Below are 23,997 nucleotides of genomic sequence, written 5' to 3' on the forward strand. Positions count from 1 at the left end.
GGACGATGGTGGCAGGAAGCCCGGGCAGGACAGCAGGCTTGCGGATCTAGACAAGCCCAGCTCCGCCTACCACGGGATGCCTCCTACCCTGGCTCTCTTCCTTCCCCCTCCCTCTGGAATTCCTTTTCACTTGATCAGATGCAGTGTCTGTTTCTCAGACAAATGAGTAAAGATGATGGAAGAGGACTTTTTCTCTTCTCCCTTCTTTCTTTTTTTTTTTTAACATTTTAATTCATTGGATGAACAATATTGTAACCATATCAAATGCAAACTAAAAGTCTCAAGGTTAATCCTCCATGAACCCAATACCCTAAAGGATCAGTGGTTTTCATTTTCCCCCATTTCTATCCAGGGTTTGCATTTCTGTGTTCACAGAATTCATACGATTTTGATCAGAGGATGGTTACAACTTTGCCCAGATTTTCTCACTTAATATTGGACCATTAGCCATGTCTCATTGCTGCCTTCGTAATTGTCGTTGGAGGCTGCGGAATGTTCCAGTGAGTGGATGCATCAGTTTTCTCTGATGCATGCAGCCTTTGGATAGCTCCCCACTTGCAGTGACTTGTGTGAGAGGATGAAACCTGCTCCAGCAAGTGTCACCGTGCACGTAATTTACCTCTGATGTACCGCTCTGATCCTCTGATGTATTGCTCGAAACTGAATTACTAGGAAAGGGGGCTCTTTCTTCTGTCTCCTTCAGGAGAGGAGGGAAGCAACCGAGCCAGGAATTCAGTAGATCCCAGGATGTGATTTATTCCCACCTCCGGGATGAGGAGACAAGAGTCTTCAGGGCGCTGAGGATCTTACAAAACCCACTACTCTCGAGGGCAGTGTTTCTCAGCCATGCTTCCTTACTGGCCCTTTCTAGACACTTTTCTTAATTACCCATTACATTAAAAACGAAGGAATAAAATTTTGTTGGGTAGGGTTGCACGTTGGAGGGCCACAATGCATGTAATATTGAAGATTCTGAGCCCCTGGAAAACCAATTTTCACCTCCTTTGGGTGATGTCATCCTTGTTGAGGATGACTATGCTTCCTCAACAGTGAAGAAAATTCTGTCCCTTTCTCTTACTTCAGACATCAGGACTCAAACATTTACCATTAAGACTCAAACTCCAAAAAATCCTCTGACTCTTTCTGGGAATAGGCAAGGTGGCTCACCAGCCGGGTTTTTGAGGGTGCCCATGAACCCTGGAGAAATCCTTCCCAGCATTGCAGAGGGCCACGGTGCGGAGGGAACTGTCAAGAACCTTCCTAAAGGGAGTCTTCAAATGCCCGTGTTCTCATTCCTGTGCGTGGAAAAGATACTTGTGATACCACAACACCAAAAAGGAAAATGTGACTGGTATAAAAATACCGCAGTGGTGGGTAGAGGATAAAGAGGTGACTCCAATGAGTTGTGGCTAAGAATCACCCCATCCCGAGAGGCTGTATCCCTGGCTAAGTGTGCATCCAAGGGAAGGTGCTGTTTGTCTTTTTCCAGTGTCAAGGTCATGATCCCAGCACAGGGGGCACATTCCTCTGGCAGCTCATCAAAAGGGGAAGGAGGGTAGGCATTAAATGACAGCTGGACTCTGTCCTGAATGCTTGTGTTGATCACCTAGCTCAGGATGAGCCGGGGGGCTCTGTGTCTGCAGAACTGGTCCTCGATCTGAACGCAGGACGGCGGGTCACCTGCTGATCAGGATTTGCTGAGGTCCACGCTGCTAGTGGAGCGTGTGTGGTCAGCAGGGACTGGTATGAGAGGCCCAAATCAGACGGTGCTTGTGCTGTGGCCATCTACTGGAACAATCCCACGTACAACAGACAAAAGGGGTGGCATTGTTTGTTTCAATCGCTCTGCTGCACCTCCATGGACAGATAAGAGCTCAAGAGTCCGAAGCCCTGGCTCCACCTGGTACCAGCTGGGTGACCCTGGGCAAATCCCTCAATGTCTTTCTGAACCTCAGTCTCCATAGCTGTAGAATGGGGACAGGCCTCCTTGCTTATGTACTTCACTGGTGGTCCTCACGATGAGATTCAGTAGAGAAATAGAACTTACTATGACCGCGATGGTGAACGTTGCGAGTGACATTATCACCACGTCTCTTGTTAAAACTTGGCCTACTCCCGTGTGGCTCCACTTCAGCCCCTCGGTATGTATCCCTCATGGTGAGAGGTGTGAAGCTACATTAACCTTGCTGGCATGTGGTTTCTCCAGTGATGGTGGGTTTCTGCCTCTTCCCTCTTTGAACAAGAGTCCTTTATAGTCAGCTTTCTCTTTCTCTCACCTAGATATTATAACACAAAGTGAGTTATCATAAAGCAAAGCATGTTTCCCCCTCCCAGGAGTGGTGAGAGAATAGACCCTGAATGCCTGACCAGGGCTGTGGCTGTAACACCTCGTAGGTGTGTCGTAACAGCAAAGCACCCGCAGCAAAAGCTCCATTCCTTTAGAGATGCGAACCGAGGCCCGGGGGTCGCCCTCCACCCAGCAGTGCAGAATGCTCTGTTACGAAAGGCAAACCAAGTGCGATGTCACTCCACTCCATCAGAGATTCTACGATACCGATTTACCAGTTCCATAGATTTTCTTTTGCGGTACACGGGCCTCTCTCTGTTGTGGCCTCTCCCGTTGCGGAGCACAGGCTCCGGACGCGCAGGCCCAGTGGTCATGGCTCACGGGCCCAGCCGCTCCGCGGCATGTGGGATCTTCCCGGACCGGGGCACGAACCCGCGTCCCCTGCATCGGCAGGCGGACTCTCAACCACTGCGCCACCAGGGAAGCCCCACCAGTTCCACAGATTTTAACCTACCATAACGTTTGAGACAGAGTTTTTTATTTACACTTTACAAGGACATTTTATGGATCACTTGGTTGATGAGGAATGTTTTGAAAGATGCTTAGAGCACACCCAGGCCCATACCACCCCTTCCTCCATCCCCACCAGCCCAGCTCCTGCTCATCTTGTAAAAGGATGAAGCCCTCCCTGGTGGGCGCCCGCCCACCCCCCTGGCTGGGATGTCCTCCCTCGCTGCTTCCACAGCACCCAAGCTTCCCTCCTGGTCTCTTAACACCCTGTCAGAAGTTATCTCATGAACGCAGCTGACTCTACCATGGGGAGGCGTGGCTAGTCTGGTGCCTGGCAGAGACATCCTTTGAATCAGAGCTTCTTTCACTTGGGGATGGCTAAACAGTTTCCCCCAGAAAGTCAAGGCCACTTACCCAGCTCACTCACAGGTACCCATTCAGAGATGGGAGGCACAGCAGCCTCTGGCGGGGGTGTCTCTGTCCTTTGCCCCAGGGCTCCTGTGACGAGCAGACCCTCTTCCCTTCCTTTGGCAGCTGTCTGACAAGCTCGGCTGTCCAAGCAAAATTCAGGAAACCACCCGTATATATTTCACTTTCTCGTAGAAGCCTGCGTCCCTCACCCTTTCACTGCACGGCTCCCGTCACCCTGGCCTCCACGCACCCCCTACTTGGCACCAATGAAGTGGCGATGGCACTCCATCTGTTACCTCACTTTGAGTTCCAGGAGGGCGAAGCCGTGCGTGTTCCTTCAGCCTGACATCATAGATTGCTCATTACAGTATAAGAGAAAAATGATGTTCAGTAATAAATATTTATTTAGGCAAGGGTATAGAGAGAAAAGGCTCAGTCTGTCTAATGAGGGCACGATAAGAAAACAGGAAACCAAGGTGAAAAGGTAATACCTCGTCACCCAGGGAGGTGACACTCCTGCCCAGGGAGGTGAGAAACACAGGCACGAGGTGCTGGAAGACAGGGCAGAGGGGCCACGAGGAGAACATTCCAGGCAGGGGGACAGCACTGGTGTGCAGGAGGGTGGGCGTGTGCAGGGGGCCGTGGGAGAGGGCTGTCTTCTTGAGAGGTCTGCCCTCCGTGCAGCGTGGCCATCCTCGTGTAGGGCCGTAAACCCATCTTGTTTCTCAGTTGATGAAGGTCGTCAATGAAATGTGCTCCAACATCACCAGGATTTACAACATTGGCAAGAGCCACCAGGGCCTGAAGCTGTACGCCGTGGAGATCTCCGACCACCCTGGGGAGCACGAAGTCGGTGAGGCTGCCCCTCTGTAGTGCTTCTGGCCCTTCGAGTCTGCTGCTTTCTTAAAGAGCGAGGCGATGGTCACCCTGTGAGAACATTCACGAAACAGGGCGGGAGCTGCCCATGCACTCACTCTCACGTAGATTCTGCAGATCTCGGTTCTGTGAACCCCTCATTTTATGACGTGGGCTGTCAAATTGCTTAAGAAATACCCTCCTTTTCTCCAAATGGACCGTATTTAATTCTGTTCCCCATCTCTGAGACCGGTCACGCTAACCAAAGAGGAAAATAGCTGGAGATGGTTAGGACAGGGTTTTTTTCCCGGAGAAAATTCTGGACTCCTCTGTCATTAAGGGCTCTAGTTAGAGGTGGTTCCCTTAATTTTCTTTTAAATTTCCATCCTATTTTCAAGCATTTCCTGTTTTCAGCCATTTCTCATTCAATCACTCCCAAAACTATGTTCTCCTACAAGTCAGTGGGCAGAAGAGTGGCAGTGGGGTCAGAGATTTTTCTTTTTGGTAAAATTGTGAGCCCTTTAGAAATCCACTGCAAGTTAAATGCAGAGATTTGTCTGATTCTCTCGACTTCAATGTTCATCGGTATTCCAGGAGTTTCTCTCAGGAGTGCCTTTCAAAGGGTAAGGGCTTTATCTGTGGGTGAAATCACATTTCCGCAAAAGCAGTAGCTTGGCCAACAAAAGAGGCAGGAGTGCTGTCAGCTCGCGCCCGCACTGACAAATCGGACGTTGAAAAAGCTGAGCTTTGAAGCGAACAAGCTCAAAGACAGGCCCCCTTTACAGAACGGTGTCACTGCTGACTTGCCCTGACACCACTTGCTGCTTGCATTTATTCGTCTCTGTATCTTTATAAAATTGAATACAAAGTTCTTTTAAGAAAAATAATTGCCTCCCCGAAGAGAAAAATAATTGCTCTGGCTCGTGTCTAATTTGTAACTTTTAAACTCTGAACACTGTGTTATTGTATTTGTTCTTGCCAAATAAGGCTAAACATTCCTACCCCGTGGCTGGTATCATTTGAGACTTTTCTGCTCATTTTCTTATATATTTGACTATCTGGGAATTAATAAAAATTGTACTGGTATAATTGTGGTTGATTTGAAAGAACAGAGAGGGCTAAAATTGTAAGTTTCTATCATTCAGAGATTTCTTTCCTAATACAATGTGACGAGGACTGTTTTGCTGGAAGCATCCGATGTGATCCTCTGTTTTTTCCCATCTTTGAGTAAAGGTGAGCCCGAGTTCCACTACATCGCGGGGGCCCATGGCAACGAGGTGCTGGGCCGGGAGCTGATGCTTCTGCTGATGCAGTTTCTGTGCCAGGAGTACTTGGCCCGGAACTCGCGCATCGTCCGCCTGGTGGAGGAGACCCGGATCCACATCATCCCCTCCCTCAACCCCGACGGCTATGAGAAGGCCTACGAGGGGGTAATGGACCGTTCCTCTCGCCCAGCGCAGCAGCTAGCCACCCCCTCTCCCCCCCACACAATGTGCTTCTTAAGTGTCTTTCTGCTGAGACAGGGAAACCCGCAAGGCTTATGGAAGATGGACAGCAATAACTGAGAATTATGGGGAGACACTAACAGACTGAAGAAAATGAGCATGAATGATATATTGTTATATATACAGTGGGAACAATAGGATAGAATAATAATAACACCTAGCATTGATCGAGCACTTAAGGCACGTTCTAACCTTGATTATTACCTACAATCCTCTCATCAGTTCTCTGAGGACAGTTATTTTTATTATTCTGATATATTGTTTATATGTCATGTTCCAATTATGATATAGAATTTATATAGGTTAGATTTATATAGAGAGTTAGGTATAGATTACAGTTAGTATAATGTTGTATTGTGTGTTCATAATTATATTCACAGTATCTGGAATAAAATGGAAAACTATACTTAAAACCATGGTACCTATCAAGTGCAAGTTCTACAGTGCAGAGTTTTGGTTGTATTTATTGGTGCAAATGGTTGGTTAGGCATTTGCAGTGCGAAATAGTGAGCCAGAATTGCAGGGAGAAAGCATTCAGAGGGTGGCGTTTGATTTTTGCACTGACACAGTCTTAGACTCATTACTACTTGGAGTTTCATTCAACCTGTGTAGAAGAGGTGAAGGAAGAGGAGGCAGGGGAGACCTCATACTTTTCTGAGCGCTGCCATACGGCAGGAATGATTCTGTGCATTCCCTCTCAGGAGTTGCTTGGCTCTATTATCCATCACCCACCAAATATTAACAGATTGTTAACCAAATATTCTCCTTTGGATGTCATCTTTGGGTCAGAGGGTGTGTAGAGGCTTAGAGACACACCCCAAATGGAGATGGAGATGGAGATGGAGACGGAGGTGCCTCATGTATGTGAGAGACAGAATGATCCAGAAGCCTGTGGGTTCCTCATATTCTGAATTTTCTCCCAGGGCTCGGAGCTGGGAGGCTGGTCCCTGGGACGCTGGACCCATGACGGAATAGACATCAACAACAACTTTCCTGACTTAAACACACTGCTCTGGGGGGCAGAGGACCGACAGAACATCCCACGGAAAGTTCCCAATCACTATATTGCAATCCCTGAGTGGTTTCTGTCTGAAAATGCCACGGTGAGTAAAAAGACCCCATAATCTCTAGAGCAGCGGAGGCCAAAGTTAAACCCACTGGTATTTGCAGAGGATATAACGTTTAAGAACAAGACAAAATCATTGTTTCCTTTCATGTTTTCTCCAAAAGTAGGGAAGTGTGCTAGATAATAACTACCTTTTAAATTGAAATTTGAGGAGATTCTTCCTAGAAGAGGAATCACTTAATTAGATTTCTTTGCAGTGCTTCCCGAAAAAACTTTGCCTGAATTGTGCGTGTTTGTTACGTTCATTATAACCTTCGTCTTTGGCAGTGCAGTGAAATTGCAGTGAAATTTGTCCTTAAGACCTCACTGATTACTTGAGATATCTTACTTTTATTTTCACAAGTCCCCATGGATTTATTACATGTGGTGCTTCTTTGGAAAGAAAAATGCAATTGGATGAGAAATGTCTCCCCCAAATTTCTTAGGTCTAGTTTTGCAAAAAAGTATCTCGTGGAAGAAATAATTTTCGCCGAATTTCCCATGCCTTTTATTGCCTCCTCTGCCCACTGTAAATGCACTTTACCCTTAGTCTTTTGTCCTGTATGTCCTTCAGAAGGTCTGCCTTGATTACTATATGAGTGTTAGGTTTGGGTACACCAACAGAAAAAAACCAAAGTAACAGCAGCTTAACGAGGTAAAAGGTTTTTTTTTTCTTTTTTCACATAAGAGAACCCTGGAGGCAGATGGTTCAGGGCCAGCCAAATAGAAGCCCATGATCATCAGGAACCCACAAGTCATCTTTCTGCCTCCAGATGTTAGCATGTGGACTTTGATTTTTCAAGGTCATAATTCAAGATGGCAGTTCCATCTGGGTGCTCCAGCTATCATGTCTTTGAAGGAAAAGGAGAGAAAAGGTTAAAAAAAAGTCTTCCTCTCAGATAAGTCAGTTCACTTTCTAGGCATTCCTAGAATTCCTGCATAATACTTTTGTTTAAATCTTGCCAGAATTTAGTCAAAACTCGGCATCCACCCCCCAAAGGGAAGGCTGGGAAATGCTATATTTTAGGCAAGCACATTGCAAGATCAAAAAAAGAGAGCTCCAGCTCACAGCACATGTGAGTACCGCTTACTGGAGGACGGCCAGCGTGGTTGCCTCATTTAGTGATGCCCAGGATCGTGTTCTCCAGGACCTCGAGAAGCAACCAGTCAAATGATGGAGACAGACAGTGGCAATACCATGCGGTTTAGTTAAGATGCCCAAGGGCGCCTTATGGGGGTGGAGAAGTAAAGAATTCAGGCCCTCCGGGTCTTCTGAATCCTTTCTCACATTTCCTAATTGCACCCTACATAATCCCTGCTTTTTTTCCAAGCTAACATACTAGTGACATCTGGCAAAGCTGAGGATTCAAGTCCTGTTATAATTTGGGAACCCTTGGACCAAAATTGGACTATGGTTGCCAGCTTTCTTAGACTTGAGTCTCTGAGAGATAAGTAATTATTTTAGCACAATTATAGAAAGTCCATGGATTTCAGTCTTTGCTTTAAGTCCAGAATTTAGTTTTCTGAGCTTGTTCTTTAAAAACACAGGGAGAATTACACAAACCTCTCATCACCAATACCTTTCTCAGTTATGGACAGGTTAGATAGATAGGAAATCAGCAAAGACAGAGATTTGAATAACAATTAACAGCCTTGACATAGGGATCTGTAAGAGTTCTACAACCAACAAGTAGAGAATACATAGTCTTCTGAGTAATCCCTGGAGAATTTTCAAAAATTGATGGTGTTCTTGTCTGTAAAGGAAATCTCAACAAATTTCAGAAAATAGGAGTCAGGCAGACCATGAGTCTCTCACCACCGTACAATTAAACTAGCAGACAGTCATAAGGTTAATGAAAACATCACCATGTATTTAGAAAATTTTAAAAAAATAATAAGTAATGGGTCAAAGAAAAAGTTCATACTGGCAACTAAAAAATAAAGCAAAGATAATACTAAATGTCAAAATTTGTGGAGTATAGCAAAAAAATAGTGCTTTCAGGAATTTATACCTTTGAATGATTATATTCCAAAATAAGAAAAGTTGAACATCAACTAAGTTAAGAAGCTAGCAAAAGAATAACAGAAGAAACCCCCAAAGTGTAGAAAGACTGTGATTAAAAAGAGCAAACATCAATGAAATGATAGAAGAAAACAAAAGAAATAATTTGTCTGCAGAAGGAAGTATCTGGTGAAATTTAACAATGATTTACAATGATTTTTCATGGTGAGGAAGATGATTTTAAAAGGTATTAATTATAAAATAAAAGATTTTAAAATTAATTTTTATTGGAGCATAGTTGCTTTACAGTGTCGTGTTAGTTTCTGCTGTATAGCAAAGTGAATCAGCGATACATATACATACATCCCCTCTTTTTTGGATTTCCAGCTACAGCCATCAGTAGCCATGTCCCGCTCAGGCCTGTTTTTGTAAATGGTGTTTTACTGGAGCACAGCCATGTTCGTTCATCCGCGTATTGTCCGTGGTGCTGCCCTGCTACAATGGTAGACTTGAGTAGTTGCCACAGGGACTGCGTGGCCCTCGAGGCTTAAAATATTTCCCTGGCCCTTAATAGAAAAAGTCTGCCGACCCCTGGACTAGAGGCTTGGTCACGTACAGCGTTGATGGTTTCTCTAGGTGTGTGTTCTGTCATCAGGAGACACGTTACGTTTGGTTCTCTCTCTTTGTAACCATTGGTGAGCATTAATCCATTGACTGAGCCATTAATTCAGTGGAGTTGCAGAATGTTGATACTCTAATTCTGTCATTCCCTCTTTGTGCATTAACTGGAATGTTCCTAGGAAACGAAACTTCTCTGGGTTCCTCTCTTTTTTATCCATTATTTCCACAGTGGCCAGTTTTCCCAGGACAGATTTTGAAACTCTAAATTTTGCTCAGGTGATTCCATAAAGTGATTGCTTTTTCAGTTATGTCCCTGTTTGGAAAGCTAGGGAGAGAAAGCAGTTTCCTTCTTATTTTATTTCTCAGATGTGTTTAAATTTGGAACGTTCACAGGTGGCAGTGGAGACCAGGGCCGTCATAGCCTGGATGGAAAAGATCCCCTTCGTGCTGGGTGGCAACCTTCAGGGCGGGGAGCTGGTGGTGGCCTACCCTTACGACATGGCGAGGTCCACGTGGCAGATGCAGGAGCACACTCCCACACCTGACGACCACGTGTTCCGCTGGCTGGCCTACGCCTACGCCTCCACTCACCGCCTCATGACGGATGCCAGGAGGAGGGTGTGCCACACGGAAGACTTCCAGAAAGAGGATGGGACTGTCAATGGGGCTTCCTGGCACACTGTGGCCGGAAGTAAGTATGACGGTCCTGCTGTCGTCATGCGGCCCGATGACAATGGGCTGGCTGCTGGACCGGGAGGGAGGATCATCTCCTGCCCAGCCTTCTTTTATCATTGTTACCAGCATGATAGCTACTGTAGTTCACCATTTATAAGGTGCCAGAGCTCTCTGTAGACTCCTCTTTCATGCTCACAGTAGTCTTTGTGAGCATTTATAAATGAGATAACTGGGGCTTGGAGACGGGGAGGGATCCGTCCAAGCTCCCAAGGAGCAGAGCTGGGGTCTGTTTGACTCCGTGGTCTGCTCATAGCCACTGAGCTAGTTGGCTGTTACAGGGTCAGAGATGGTAAACGTTCTGTCAGCCCTTGGAGGAGGCGGGGCATTGATCCCACGCTCGAGACTTTTTGCAAATCTCCTGTTTCCTGGAGGTCTTCCAGCCACATCAGGGCATCTGGCCAAAGTCCCGTTGTTGTGATTCGGGGAATACGAGGTACTGCTCCCAGCATCCCCTTAGGACACAGAGGCTTCCAGCAGAGACTTTAGGAGTTCCGTTGCAGCAACCAGATGACCCCGTGGTCCAAGTTCCAGGATAAGCCCTTTGTTTCCTGTGTCAGGGCTGCTCCTGGCCTAGGGCTCCAAAATGAGGATGGCTGAGGATGCCACATTCCCTGAGGTCCCTCTGCATTGGGATGGTAAGGTCCCAAACATAACGTTCATTGCTTCTTGTCTTGACTTTGTGAAGGTTGGTCAAACCGCTGATGAATTTGAAAAATATCCCGTGTCAAATAGACCTGGGATCAAATTCTAGTTCATCACTTAAATGCTGTGTGACTCTGGGCAAGTTACTTTACCTCTCTGAACGCCCATATTTTCCATTAGTAAAAATGGGCTTGAGGATGGTGATGACGATGATGATGATGATGCCGACGACGATGATCCGCCTAGGACTGTTGTGAGGATGACGTAGATGGTGGATGTGTGTGTTGTGTGTCTTGCTTGTCAGAAACACTCAGCTGTAAGTTCCCACCCCCTACCCTCCCCCCTTTTCCAGTAGCATAGTCACCATGAAACATCTTTTATGAGCATATCCTTAATCTCTATTTTACTGTACTAAGTAACTTTAATATTATTTTCCTTTGCTAGAGATTCAGCCTTCACATACCTTAGAGGTATGTGACACTCAGGGGAAAAAAAACTAGAAAGGAGTAGACGTATTTGTTCCCTTGGCCATTTTCAAACACATGCAGAAAACTTGCCATCTCTTTCCTAGTTAGACACCGAGCAGAGGTGTTTTATTTCTCTCCACCAGGGTTTTGCTCTGTTCAAAGTAAAAAAAATAAATGCAAATCCCTATCAAGAAAATGTCCTATAGCCAAAAGCATGCTTGTTTTTCCAATTCTAGTCCTAAAAACCTACAATAATCTTTATGTGAAGTATCTGTTTAGGTTTTATGGCTGCTATGACTAAATTGGGTTCGGACACTGCGGGATTTGTCAGCGGTGGGTCAATAGCAACGTTTTGAAAATTCGGCTGCCACTTAATCACGACTGTCCAGACGCACAAATCAGCAGCATTTGATTTGTTTCTATCAATTGTATTTTCCATTGTTTCGGGGACTTCTGTGGCAGAGCCATGTGGTGGCTTAAGCCTTTTTAATCATTCTTCCTGCAGGCGGTGTGACGAAGTCTGCAGATTCATTTCTTTGTAGATTAATGAGATGGGATTTCTAATTTCCTTCCCTCCTCTCCTCCCCCTCCACTCCTTCTTTCTGTCTGGGTCTTGCGCACTCGTTAGCGGTGCACTGACAGGCCTTAGTTAGTGGGGAGTGGGTAGCTGGGAGCAGGGTCCAGTCTAGCTCAAAAGGCACATCGTCTGCCGTGTGTGCATTTCAACTCCAAAGGGACGTGAGACATTTGTGTCGGCTGATGTCTGGCATCCTCTCCCGCACAAGGAAGGCAGATGTTGTGACAGCATCGGCCCCACAGAGCCACAGGGTTGCGTGGCCCCATGTTCCACACTGAAGCCGTGACAAGAGCAGGATTTCAGGCCCAGAGAGAACCCAAAGGAAGAAGCCTCAGCCGGGAAGAGCTATCTGGATCACCCCGCACCTCCTGCCCGCACATTTCACTTTTGAAGCCATTTCTTACGGAGGATTCTCAGCTGCATGGCATTCGCTGAAGGGCTGGGATTCAGCGTTAACGATAGCCTGGCGCAAGTTTTCCACCGGTCTCCTGGTGTCTCATTTTGCCAATTCTTCTAGCGCTTCTAGCACTGATTGCAAAATGGCAGACCCGCTCCAGAGTTTTAAATATCACATTTATTTATTTCAGTACTAACAAGGCCTGGAGGTTGGGATAATGAGAATTGTGTGTGTGTGTGGAGGGGTCCAGCCCTCCCGGGAGGGCCTGTCCATGCTGATCCATGGGCGCTGCCTGAGGTTCCACGCCTCGTGTTCCACTGAACGAGCTGACCTGGCTTTTTTTTTTGCTGTACGCGGGCCTCTCACTGTTGTGGCCTCTCCCGTTGCGGAGCACAGGCTCCGGACGCGCAGGCTCAGCGGCCATGGCTCACGGGCCCAGCCACTCCGCGGCATGTGGGATCTTCCCGGACCGGGGCACGAACCCGCGTCCCCTGCATCGGCAGGCGGACTCTCAACCACTGCGCCACCAGGGAAGCCCTGACCTGGCATTTTTGGCCCACCTTCTTCAGCCAGACAAGGTCCTGTGAGGGGTTTTTCCATTAACTTGACACCGTCCCACTCCTTTTATCCCTCTGCTGTCGCTCTCCTTATTTGATCACAGATGTGATCAAAGGCCCATGGCTGGTGACCTGTGAATGGTTCGAATCTGGAATCTGGTAGAGAGAGTGGCTGTGTATTTTGTACCCTTTTGTCTGTGACTTTATCAATTAGACAGCAGATCAATACAGAATTGATCTTGACACCCAAAGCTGTGATTTTTAAACAGACATTTGTACTGAGGAATGTATCACTGAACGCTCCGAGGAAGGAGGGAAGAGAGGACGGGTGAGTACCAAGGCTGAAGTGCAGGAGGACCTGCTTTTTGTCCCCGGTCAACAGAGAGACCAGCCCAGCCAACCTCCTCTCTTCTGTGGCCTTGACTCTCAGAAGCCAGGGCGGGCTTCTTGGTGGCACCTTCTGCTGGGGGAGTTCTCTTGGCCCTCACACATAACATAGTAGCACTGTGTTCTTGCTATTTCAAATGGTTTCCAAAAATAAAATGTTGGGAAGAGAGCCACTGGACTTTATGCCATCTGACATTCATTTATGCATTTTGGGTACTGTCGTGGGTTGAATGGGACCCCCAAGATATACATCCACTTCCTAATCTTTGGAAGCTGTGAGTATGACCTTATTTGGAAAATGGGTCTTTGTAGGTGTCATTAAGATAAGGGTTTCAAGATGAGGTCATCTTGAGTTGCCCAGATGGGCCCTAAAATCAGTGACAAATGTCCTTATAAAGGACAGAAGAGGAGAAGACACACACTGAGGAGACAGCCCTGTAAAGACAGAGGCAGAGATTGGAGTGATGCAGCCACAAGCCAAGGAATGCCAGGGGCCACCAGGAACTGAAAGAAACAAGGAAGAGCCTTTGGAGGGGGTGTGGTCTTGCCAACACCTTGATTTTGGACTTCTGGCCTCTAGAACTATGAGAGGATAATTTTCTGTTGTTTTAGACCACCCAGTTGGTGGTCCTTTGTAACAGCAGCCCTAAGAAACTAATACAGGGACCAAGTCCTGTTGTAGCCATGTCAGGATGCAGGAGACTGTCTGCGTTCCAGCTGGGTGGTGAGGACATTTGCCCTTCAGTCCCCCAGCAGTGACAAGCAAGGGCTGGGCAGACATTACACACACCTGGGTTCAAACCCTGACTGTCCAGACGCACGATTCTGGATACATTCCTTAATGCAGTCCTTAATCATTCTCCGCCTCAATTCTCTTATTTGTAAAACTGGGCTATGCTACCTACGTCTCTGCTGGATTTGTGACGAAGAGTAAATGAGCCTGGATGCAGAGCGCTAAGGACGGCTTCTGGCTTATGTAAAACACTCGGTAAATGGTGGGATGGATAGTTATGTTTATGAATTAGAATAGACAACTGCAGTTTTTATTCTACAGTTATAGAGCTGTAGCTGAGAGCGGCATAACTATTGAGCTAAATTTAATTAAACACTAAAAAGCCATACTATTAATTAATGATACCTTTCAAAAAATAAAAAACAACTAAAAGGAAACAAAAGAGAGGGACTTCTCTGGTGGCACAGTGGTTAAGAATCCACCTGCCAATGCAGGGGACATGGGTTTGAGCCCTGGTCCGGGAAGATCCCACATGCCGCGGAGCAACTAAGCCCGCGAGCCACAACTACTGAAGCCTGCATGCCGCAACTACTGAAGCCCTCACACCTGGAGCCCGTGCTCCGCAACAAGAGAAGCCACTGCGATGAGAAGCCTGCGCACCGCAATGAAGAATAGCCCCCGCTCACTGCAACTAGAGAAAGCCCGCACACAGCAACAAGGACCCAACACCGCCAATAAATAAATAAATTAATTTTAAAAAAAAGAAAATAATTTTTAAGAAAAAAGAAATGATACCTTTATCCTAAAAATAGTATAAAACTGAGTTTAATAAAATGAAAATAATTTTATCTAAAAAGCATTTCAGTCCTCCTTTTGTCAAAGATGTCCTACATATGCCTGTCTTCCCCACGGACTGTTCCAGCTGCATCTTCTCTCTATCTCAGCCCCCCATTCTGACCCCATCAGTTGCTCTAATTAATTTTTTGTGTAGAGTAGACACTTGATACCTCCTTGTTCAAATGAAGTCCTCTGAATCACATTCTTGAACATTCTTGCTGTCTCCCAGGGCCACTTTGAGCACTGTTCAGTTAAAACGTTGTCTGGTTGGCTCGGCAGGTCTCAACGATTTCAGCTACCTTCACACAAACTGCTTCGAGCTGTCCATCTATGTGGGCTGTGATAAATACCCGCATGAGAGCGAGCTGCCTGAGGAGTGGGAGAATAATCGGGAATCCTTAATCGTGTTCATGGAGCAGGTATGACGTGGGCACACGGCTGTGATGGGGTGTAGCTAGGGAACGAAGCCCTTGAGGTGGCCAAAAGCCTGAGATCAAATTAGCACTTCCTACGGTGGCCATCACCCTGGGCTAGCGACTACAGTGTCAGAAGGAACTGTTGTCTGTGAGCTCTAAGTCAATGTCAGTTGCTCCCACTGGTTCATGGTGAGTGAGACTACTTCTGGGGTTCTAGGATGCTGCTCCGTGGGGAAGGGGTGTTTGTCCAGCCAGCATACTCAGGCCCCTCGTATTAGTCTGCTAGGGCTGCGTAACAAAATACGCAGGCTGGGGAACTTAAGCAACAGAAATTATGGTCTGGAGGCTAGAAGTGCAAAATTAAAGTGTCGGCAGGTTGGTTTCATCCTGCAGCCTCTCTCCTTGGCTTGCAGACAGCCACCTCCTCACTGTGTCCGCACATGGTTTTACTCAGTGTGCATACATTCCTGGTGTCCCTGTGTGTCCAAATGTCCTCTTCTTACAAGGACACCAGTCAGATTATAAGGCTCACTCTTAGGGCTTCATCAGCTCTTTAAAGATGCTATCTCCAAATACAGTCACATTCTAAGATACTGGGGGTAAGGACTTCAGCATATGGATTTGTGGGGGACACAGTTCAGCCCATAACAGCTCGGAGGCTGAGGAGTCACTGCTGCAGGTGTCAGGTGTCACCTGGGAACAGTTCCAACAAGTGTCTGCTGAGCTTCTGCTTGTAGCTGATGAGGAAGTCCTGCCATGTATGCTAGGACCTCGCACGCCTTCTTTTCCTCCTGCTCTCAAGGATACACCTGTCTTGTAGCATTGAGCAAACCGGTTCTAGTTTGGTACTAAAACTAACCAAATAACGTCCATGCCCCTACAAGGAAGAGACTCACAGGAACCAGAGAAATAAAAGGAATGTGGAACTTCATATGACTACCGTGACTCACATTCATTAGGGAGTAAGATGCTGAGGCTGTATTGGGAGGTTGCCCTTCTTCCATGGGTTCTCATAGGTGAGTCAGAAGAGGCATTCAGCCGAGGGCTTGGGCTGCCAGCTTCCTGGTACCTGCACCTCCCCATGGTGGCAGAGGTTGGCACTGCAATTTAGCATCCAAGTCTGATCCATGAGGATCCTGAGAGGGTCAGTGCAGCCCACTTTCCTTGCACAGTAGGGTGTGAACCTGTTCTCCCCTCCTGGGAAGCCATGAGCACACTCTCCGTCCCCACTCTGGAATTTTGTAAGGGAAGGCTCTTTTTTCATTTCATATATGAACAAAGAGAGAGAAGGCCTTAGTCATTCTAACGTGATGATCCCAGTTTAGCCGAAGAGCCTCCCATGGATAAAATGCCCAGGCATGGCGATATGTGGAAAGAATGTCACTGGAAATGATGGTATGTCGTCTTGGATCTTCGGATGGGGGAACCTGAGGCACGAGGCCCAGGGTTGGTGTCATGTGACACAGCTCATCCGTGGAAGGGCCCTGCGGATGAACTGTACTTTACAGGGATGCTTTTGAGTCTTTTCTCTCCTCTTTGACTCTTTTTTTTTTTGCGGTACGCGGGCCTCTCACCGTCGTGGCCTCTCCCGTTGCGGAGCACAGGCTCCGGACGCGCAGGCTTAGCGGCCATGGCTGACGGGCCCAGCCGCTCCGCGGCATGTGGGATCTTCCCGGACCGGGGCACGAACCCGTGTCCCCCGCATCGGCAGGCGGACTCTCAACCGTTGCGCCACCAGGGAAGCCCCTCTTTGATTCTTAAAGTCTATGTGTTAAGTCTGTAGAGTCCAGGAAAGTCAAAATAAATGTGCCTATAAAAATTAAATTCCATTTTTACTGGATGTGTCTTTTATGAACCATCTCAGATCCTAATATTTTCTAAACCTCTGGAATATTTTAACTCCAGTGGAAGACCTTCCAGTAGATGGACCCAAAAGGAATACAGAAATTTACACACCAAATCCATGCCGAGCCGGGGAGCTGTTGAGCCAGACGTAGCTTTGTGGGGGGCTCTTGGCGGCACTGGGCTGGCATTAAGTTTCTGGCCCTCTTGGCTGTGCCGGTTGATCGGTGAGCTCACCTGCTTCTCCTGTTTGTCGAGCAGGTTCATCGGGGCATCAAAGGCCTGGTAAGGGATTTGCACGGAAAAGGAATTCCAAACGCTGTTATCTCCGTAGAGGGCGTTAACCATGACATCCGAACAGGTAACTACAAATAATGTGTGTGAACTGTTTCTCAAGAGGAAATATCCATTTTCTTGAAGTGTTTTACTTGAGTTAAAACCGCAAGTTGAGGCCCAGAAACTTCTTCCTCTGACCTGGCTTATTGTCTCTTTTCTCCAACTTTCCATGGAGCCCCTGGAAAGCAAGGTGTTCAGCCTCTGCTTTCTGGCTTCTCTCTGTCCCTTATTCAGGTGAAAACCAGAGGCTCGGAGAGGTTGAAGGACCCACTGAAGGTTCAGGAGGCGGGTGGGGCTTGGGTTCAGGCATTGGAGCAGCTGCGTGCTGTTTCCCTTCTTGCTCCAGAGCTGCAGCGCTGGCTGGAAGCAGCCCGCAGACGCCGAGCATCTGCACAAGGGCTGCCTTATTCTTGGCCGATTATGATATGAAAACAAGCCCAGGCTTACCCTTGTGCCCCAGGACTCTCGTCACTTGGGATGGCACTTGGCGTGTCCAGGGGGAAGTGAGAAATGGCCAATTTGACTGATGGCTGATGTTTGCAGGGACAGATGCACGTGGAACAGAATCGGTTGGATGCTTAAGTCAGATTGTCAGCGAGCATTCTGTTGGAGATGGTGTGCCCATAGGCACGTATAAACCTGCACGCAGAGGTTTTCCTACGTGGTGGGGTGGGGGCGACGTTGGGGAGCGCTGCGTCAGATACTGCTTTGCTGTCAGCTGCAGTGAGCAGGGCACTGGGTCCTGCATGGGTTTCCAGTGGTTGCCGTGACAAATGACCACAGACTGTGTGGCTTAAAGAAACAGAAATTGATTCCCTCACGGTTATAGAGGCCGGGAGTCTGAAATCAAGGTGTCAGCAGGGCCGTGCTCCCCCTGGAGCCCCTGGGGAGGATCCCTCTTTGGCTTTTCCGGCTCCTGGTGGCTTCACGCATTCCTGAGCTTCCTTGGCTGCATCACTCCAGTCTCTGCCTCCGTTTCCTCCTGGCGCCTGCTCTTCTGTCTCTTATGAGGACACTTGTCATTGGATTTAGGACCCATCCACGTAATCCAGGATGATCTTGAGATCCTTAATTACATCTGCAAAGACCCTTTTTCCAAATAGGGTCAATTCGTAGGTCCTGGGTAGTAGGATGTGGGCCACTGGAGAGTGTGGGGGGCAGGGCATCATTCAACCCAGGGCAGGTCCCGCCCTGGTGTAGCAAACAGAGTCATCATCAGCAAGAGGAAGGAAACCGTGATTTCCATAAAAGAGATCTCTTCAGCCTGCAGACACACTTGAACTGGGAGAAACAAGACTTGACACTAACTTGGCCTGACCTGCGCCCGGGGATCTAAGAGCTTACCTTGTGCCGGGGTGGCCAGCCGCACTGGACGTTATGTGGCGTTTCCCAGATGCACAGAGAGAGGCTGAGCTGGGATTGAGGCAAGAGCTTGAGACTCTCAATGCGGTCCCCCTTGCCTTGCCCCACGCTGTTCCCCCTGAACAAGAGAAGGGCCGCTTTCTCCGCTAGCTGGTCACATGCATGAAGACACCCTGTCCTCCCCCAAGTGATCCCATTTGACCTGTGAGGAAGCAGAGGCTCTAGGACATTAGAATGGGGGTGGGGCTGAGATTCACACCTGGCCCAGGTGTTCTTCAATACCAGGCTACCTGCTCACGTGCCTGGCAGAGAAGGACAATTATTCTGTAAATGGGTGAAATGCCACAAAACAGTAGACTGTGGTGTGATGCCCTGAATCGCCTTCTTTCAAGGTAGTTGCCTGTTTCTTCACGCAGCCATATTTCCTGAGCATCCACTTGTCCTCCAGGGTCTTATAGCTACTGACCACAAGGCTGAACACTGGGTAGCATGGCATTTGGTACGTAGTTGCCCCACATAGGCAGGCATACACTGATCCATTCATTTATTCACTTATTCATTCATTAATTCAACAAATGCAGATTGTAAACTTGTCACGGGCCAGACATGCAAGGTGCAGCTGATCACTGTGGATGAAAGGGGCTATTTGATCTGGTTCTGCATAGACCTTGTATTTTAAACATTATTAATGAGTGCCTGTAAGAGAGCCTGAAACATTCCTTGGACTGTTAGTCTTTTGTAGGCAATGTGAGAAAATAAGAGTTTTAAACAGAGTGGGGCCCACAAGCCAGCAGAGAGACCTTTGCCTAATGAGCTCGGAATTTCAAAGCCCTTGTAATCAAGGAGACAGTTTTGATGAGCTAATGGAAAATGCAGCTCCATCTCCCTTCGTTCCCCACAAAATAATCTCCCAGCACGTTCGCATCACAGAGGAATCCCGCGTGTCATGGGTGGTTCTTTATTGCGTTGGTTTCAGGGTCCTTCGTTGCTCCACATAAGCTCTGAATTTGCCTTGATTTCTGTCTGAGGCTTATGTGATCTGACAAGTTTTATTCCAGGAGAGAATTTGCATAAAATAAGCAGGGATATTAAGTGGAATTCCACAGGGAGAGAAGCTAGTAAGGATGCTTTCTAAATGCATGTAAATATGTTGGCCCCAAACCTGGCTCAGAATGCCACGTGACTGACCTTTGTTTGGGAACACTAACCCGACCTGCTAATGAATGGCCATTCGTTAGGGCCCGGGTTGTTCCTTCCATCCACCGATGCTGGGCGATGCCAGCTGGGTGCCAACCTCCCCCTGCTCCACAGAGCACTCACCCCCGAAACACACCCCTGACAGGGCACCGAGATGTGATAAGGAGGCCAGCACAGCAAAGGTGGGCAGATTGGGGAGAGGATGAGGAGGGAGCCTTCTGCTATTTTGGGGAGAAAAAGAATTACAAAGCCGTCTTATAAATTTGAATCAGTAGAGCTGACAAGCACGTGTTAATTATGGATTTCTTTCACTCCTGGCTTCCTGAGCATCTCCCTTGGTGAGAACCTGGGCTGCCCCTTCCCTGGGGGTGTTTCAGACTCACCTCAGTGTGTTCTCGAGGTGGGCACTCCCACCGAAAGGTCTCGCCTCCAGCGGCCTCTATCAAGTTAGTTGGCGGGTGGCCGGTTCTTGGCCTTAATGAACCCACTCCGGTGTTGGTGGGGAGAAAGTACCTACAGTGGCTGAGGCTTAATATGTACAACTTCTCACCTTAATAGCACATTTGTATTCATGTCTGTTTGTCTTCATCCCACTTAATCCAGCTGGCATTCATCAAGGACACACGACTGAAGCACACAGTTCAGTGGCGAAGAATAAGCCACAGGTCTTAGGGAGCCCACAGCTTAACACGGGGCCAAGACGGGACAGGGAGGTCTGGGGGGTGCAGGGGCGGCTCTGGCAGGTGTGCCTGGGAGCCGGGAGCCCGGAGAGACGTCTCAGCGCGTGCCTGCCCAGGAGGCTCGGGCCATCTGATAGCAAGACAAAGACGGCTGGGCGTGGCTCTCGGCTTCTGAAAAGCCACCAAGTGGCATTTCATTCAGTTGAGAACCTTGCATTTTCACTGCAGGAAGACACAGGGCGCAGTGCTGAGAAAGTCAGGGAGCCATCTGCCTGCATTGCCTGCCTGGGACTCTCACATTGAGGCCTGTTTACCAGGTAGTAGACTGCGCAAACGTGTGGCGAACCACTGCCTGCGTATTTCATTTTTCATGACATCTTGTGCTCTCGTGAGCTCCCACGTTGCATGGGGCGTCTCAGATGAATAAAGATTGTGATGTGAATTTAAACGTGGTGCTTCAGAGTGTTATATGCGTGTATGTGGGAGATAAATATTCTCCCACAGAGTTCTCTTCCATCCTTTAGAGGACATCAGGGTTCATTCAAATGAGTAAAACTTTCCCGGGCCTATGTAGCACTTCACCAAATCCAGCCTTTTCTCTTTAGACCGGGCAGGACAGATCATCATAAGAGAGAAAACAAACCTGGCCCGGGAAGACCAGCTCATCACTAGCTGTGTGACCTTGCGCAGGACGTGACACTTCCCTGGGCATCCAATTACTCATGTAGGAAAGGGGATCATTATACAACCTACATCAGAACTTGGCTTGGAGGGTTCAGTGGATTGGTGCCTGCTTCGTCCTTCCACGTGCTACGTGGGAGTTGATGTCTCCTTTTCTGTCTCGAAGCCTCTTTAATGTCAGGGGTCCAAGTGATCTCAGCAGGTGTAGGCCCCCTGGGGAGGAGTGGCCTTGGCCTAGAACCCCACTTTATGCCACAAGGATCTAGCGTTGAGTTAAGGATGGACCCAGGTCCAGTTAGGTGCCTGTTGGGTGCCTGACCGATGGTGTAACCGGGGCAGGGGGAGGGTCAGGGGACTCTGCCTGCAACGTCCACGTGTACCTGCTCCATTTCTTCATAGAGGACCGTGGAATGAGGTGTGGACCTTGGGGCCTCCCCCCAGGTCGTTTGTAGCCCTTTCCTTCTCTTTTTCAGACGTGAAGAGCCCCACCCCTATCCTACTATTCTATATTTATAGCCAGGCTAAGGGAAGCCAGGAAGCCACGCACAGATGGCTTTTCAAGATGGCATTCTGTGGCGAGGGCATACCATTCAGACATTCAAGTTCATAATGAATGGTGTGTATTGTCACAGAGAAAGGAATGTTAGCGATTGTTTCTCCATCTCTGCTCATGCGTATTAACACTGCGGGGAGCCTACACCCCAGTCCCCTTCCTGTTAAAACCATTAAGGTGGTTTCCAAAAAGGAAAACATCTTGGCTTCCAAAATGCATCAAGAATTTGCATCTGCCGGGGCTCAGATTCCACACTGCTTGCCCGTGAGTCTCTGTCTGGCCAGGAGGCTGGTCTTGGAATAACAGAGCTGGTGATATCGCTGCTAGAAAAGAGCTGCTCTGACTTCCCCTGCTTTCTTTTCACAGCCAGTGATGGGGATTACTGGCGCCTTCTGAACCCCGGAGAGTACATGGTCACGGCCAAGGCAGAAGGTTTCACCTCGTCCACCAAGAACTGCATAGTCGGCTATGACATGGGGGCCACACAGTGCGACTTCACACTCAGCAAAACCAACCTGGCCAGGATCAGAGAGATCATGGAGAAGTTCGGGAAGCAGCCCGTCAGCCTGCCAGCCAGGCGGCTGAAGCTGCGGGGGCGGAAAAGACGACAGCGCGGGTGACCTCCCAACGCTTGAGTCATGTCCTGGACCCCTGCAAATTAAACCACCCTGGTTGTAGCTCCATAGAGGACTCACTCCTCATTGTTTTCTCTGTAATTCAAGAAGGCCTGGGAGTATGTGTACGTTGCAAGGCTGGTCCTGAGGGGAGGCTTAGGATAGTTTCTTTGTTCCCATTTATCCAAATAACTTGGGCAGGGCAGCAGAGGAAGGCTGGTGGGAGGATTCAGCACGTCATCCTGGGAGTCTGAGAGAGAGAGAGACGAGCTTGCCTGTCGAGGGCCTCCTGGCTGTACAGGAAGGGAAACTGGTGCTTTTCCTGTTTGCGCGACAGCAAGAGTTCCCCATGCCTTTGCAGTTTGCGTGGCTAGAATGGCAGCATTCCCAGGGCTCTGCTGTCCCGAATGTTACCATTCGAGATGCTCACGGGCGTTCTAAGAGAATCTACCCACCCTCTCTGGCCCCAGGACATTCCAAGCTGCTGCAGATAAATCCTGCACTCTGTTGACAATAGAGACATTACTAAGCATCAGTCAGCCTCTTGAATCAGCTTAGTTTCCCTTTCAACAAAGGATCACGCACATAAGGGGAGAGAAAGGCTGAAATAATTCAAGAGTGAGTGTGGGCAGCAGACGTGCTTTGGGGCTCCTGGCGTGCAGTGGGGTCCGCAGAGAACCCCCCAAACTTCCCGCTGCTGCAGTAGCTCTGGGGGCTCCCTGGGTGGGGGGGGCAGGAGGTGCCCACCTCCCTAAGGAACCAGAGCAGTTAGCCTGGCTCTCCTCTTTGACCGGCTAGGACTTGAAAAGAGCTGGAAGGAGGCTGACTGTCAGCCCTCTCTGTTCAATGTAGTCCTCCTTTCCTGGAAACGAGCACTCCTAAGCCGGCCGACATCACTCCGGGAGTTATTTTTGGTGTGTGAGATGCCAGACCATGCAGATTAGACTGAGTTTGATGAAAAGCTCTTAGAATTACGTGTGAGCATCGGTGTGAGAGGGGTTATTGAATTGCCATGCAAGAAAACAGTTCTTCTCACTTTGTATTAATGTTGCTGCCTCACTGACCTGGGAAGAATAGAAAAATAAAGAAAGCAAACGGTGAGCTCCTTCTCGTGTGTGGTTTTCCGGGGTAGACTCGCAGCCACCCAAACACCACGTCCTCCCCCCCGTCTCTGCGGTGGGTCACCCTAGAGAAGGTCGGTCAGTCACCCTGGAGAAGGTGCCTGTTTGGGGAGGGGCATCCTGCACCCCCGTCAAGCTCCGTAGTGATGCTGCCAGTGTTGTGTTCCCTACCTCCTTCCCCAGGGGGGCCTGTGGTGGGGTGAAGTCATCCTGACACTTGGGACCCACTAGTAATTCCTGGGTCTGCCAGCGAGCATCTTTCCAGAAAAGATCCTCATGTCACTTTTTGACAGTCTGCACTAGAGATCAGCAAACTTTTCGTATAAAGGATCAGATCGTAAGTATTTTAGGCTTTACAGGCCGTAAAGACTCTGTCACCAGTACTCAACTCTGCTCTTGCAGCACAAAAGCAGACCTACACCATACATAAGTGAATGGGCATGGCTGAGTTCCAGTAAGACTTTATTAAAACACGTGGCAGGGAATCCCCTGGTGGTCTGGTGGTTAGGATTCCGCGCTTTCACTGCTGGGGCCCGCTTGGGGATCTAAGATCCCACAAGTCAGTCA

At 48.4% G+C, this 23,997-nt stretch overlaps 1 protein-coding gene across 1 annotated transcript in view; it reads left to right on the top strand.

Moving 5' to 3' along the window:
* The window catches only part of CPXM2 (carboxypeptidase X, M14 family member 2), a 117,899-nt gene extending 94,489 nt beyond the window's left edge, over positions 1-23,410 (top strand). The window contains exons 8-14 of the mRNA XM_024751595.1: positions 3,938-4,061; positions 5,297-5,493; positions 6,492-6,671; positions 9,690-9,987; positions 14,908-15,047; positions 17,148-17,247; positions 22,062-23,410. Of these exons, the coding sequence (XP_024607363.1) occupies positions 3,938-4,061; positions 5,297-5,493; positions 6,492-6,671; positions 9,690-9,987; positions 14,908-15,047; positions 17,148-17,247; positions 22,062-22,315 (1,293 nt within the window). The 3' untranslated portion in view covers positions 22,316-23,410. The remainder of the gene's footprint in view (positions 1-3,937; positions 4,062-5,296; positions 5,494-6,491; positions 6,672-9,689; positions 9,988-14,907; positions 15,048-17,147; positions 17,248-22,061) is intronic.
* The last annotated feature ends 587 nt before the right edge of the window (positions 23,411-23,997 follow it).

Source organism: Neophocaena asiaeorientalis, unplaced genomic scaffold, assembly GCF_003031525.2.
Source record: "Neophocaena asiaeorientalis asiaeorientalis breed wild unplaced genomic scaffold, Neophocaena_asiaeorientalis_V1.1 scaffold108, whole genome shotgun sequence".
Classification (NCBI taxonomy): domain Eukaryota; kingdom Metazoa; phylum Chordata; class Mammalia; order Artiodactyla; family Phocoenidae; genus Neophocaena; species Neophocaena asiaeorientalis.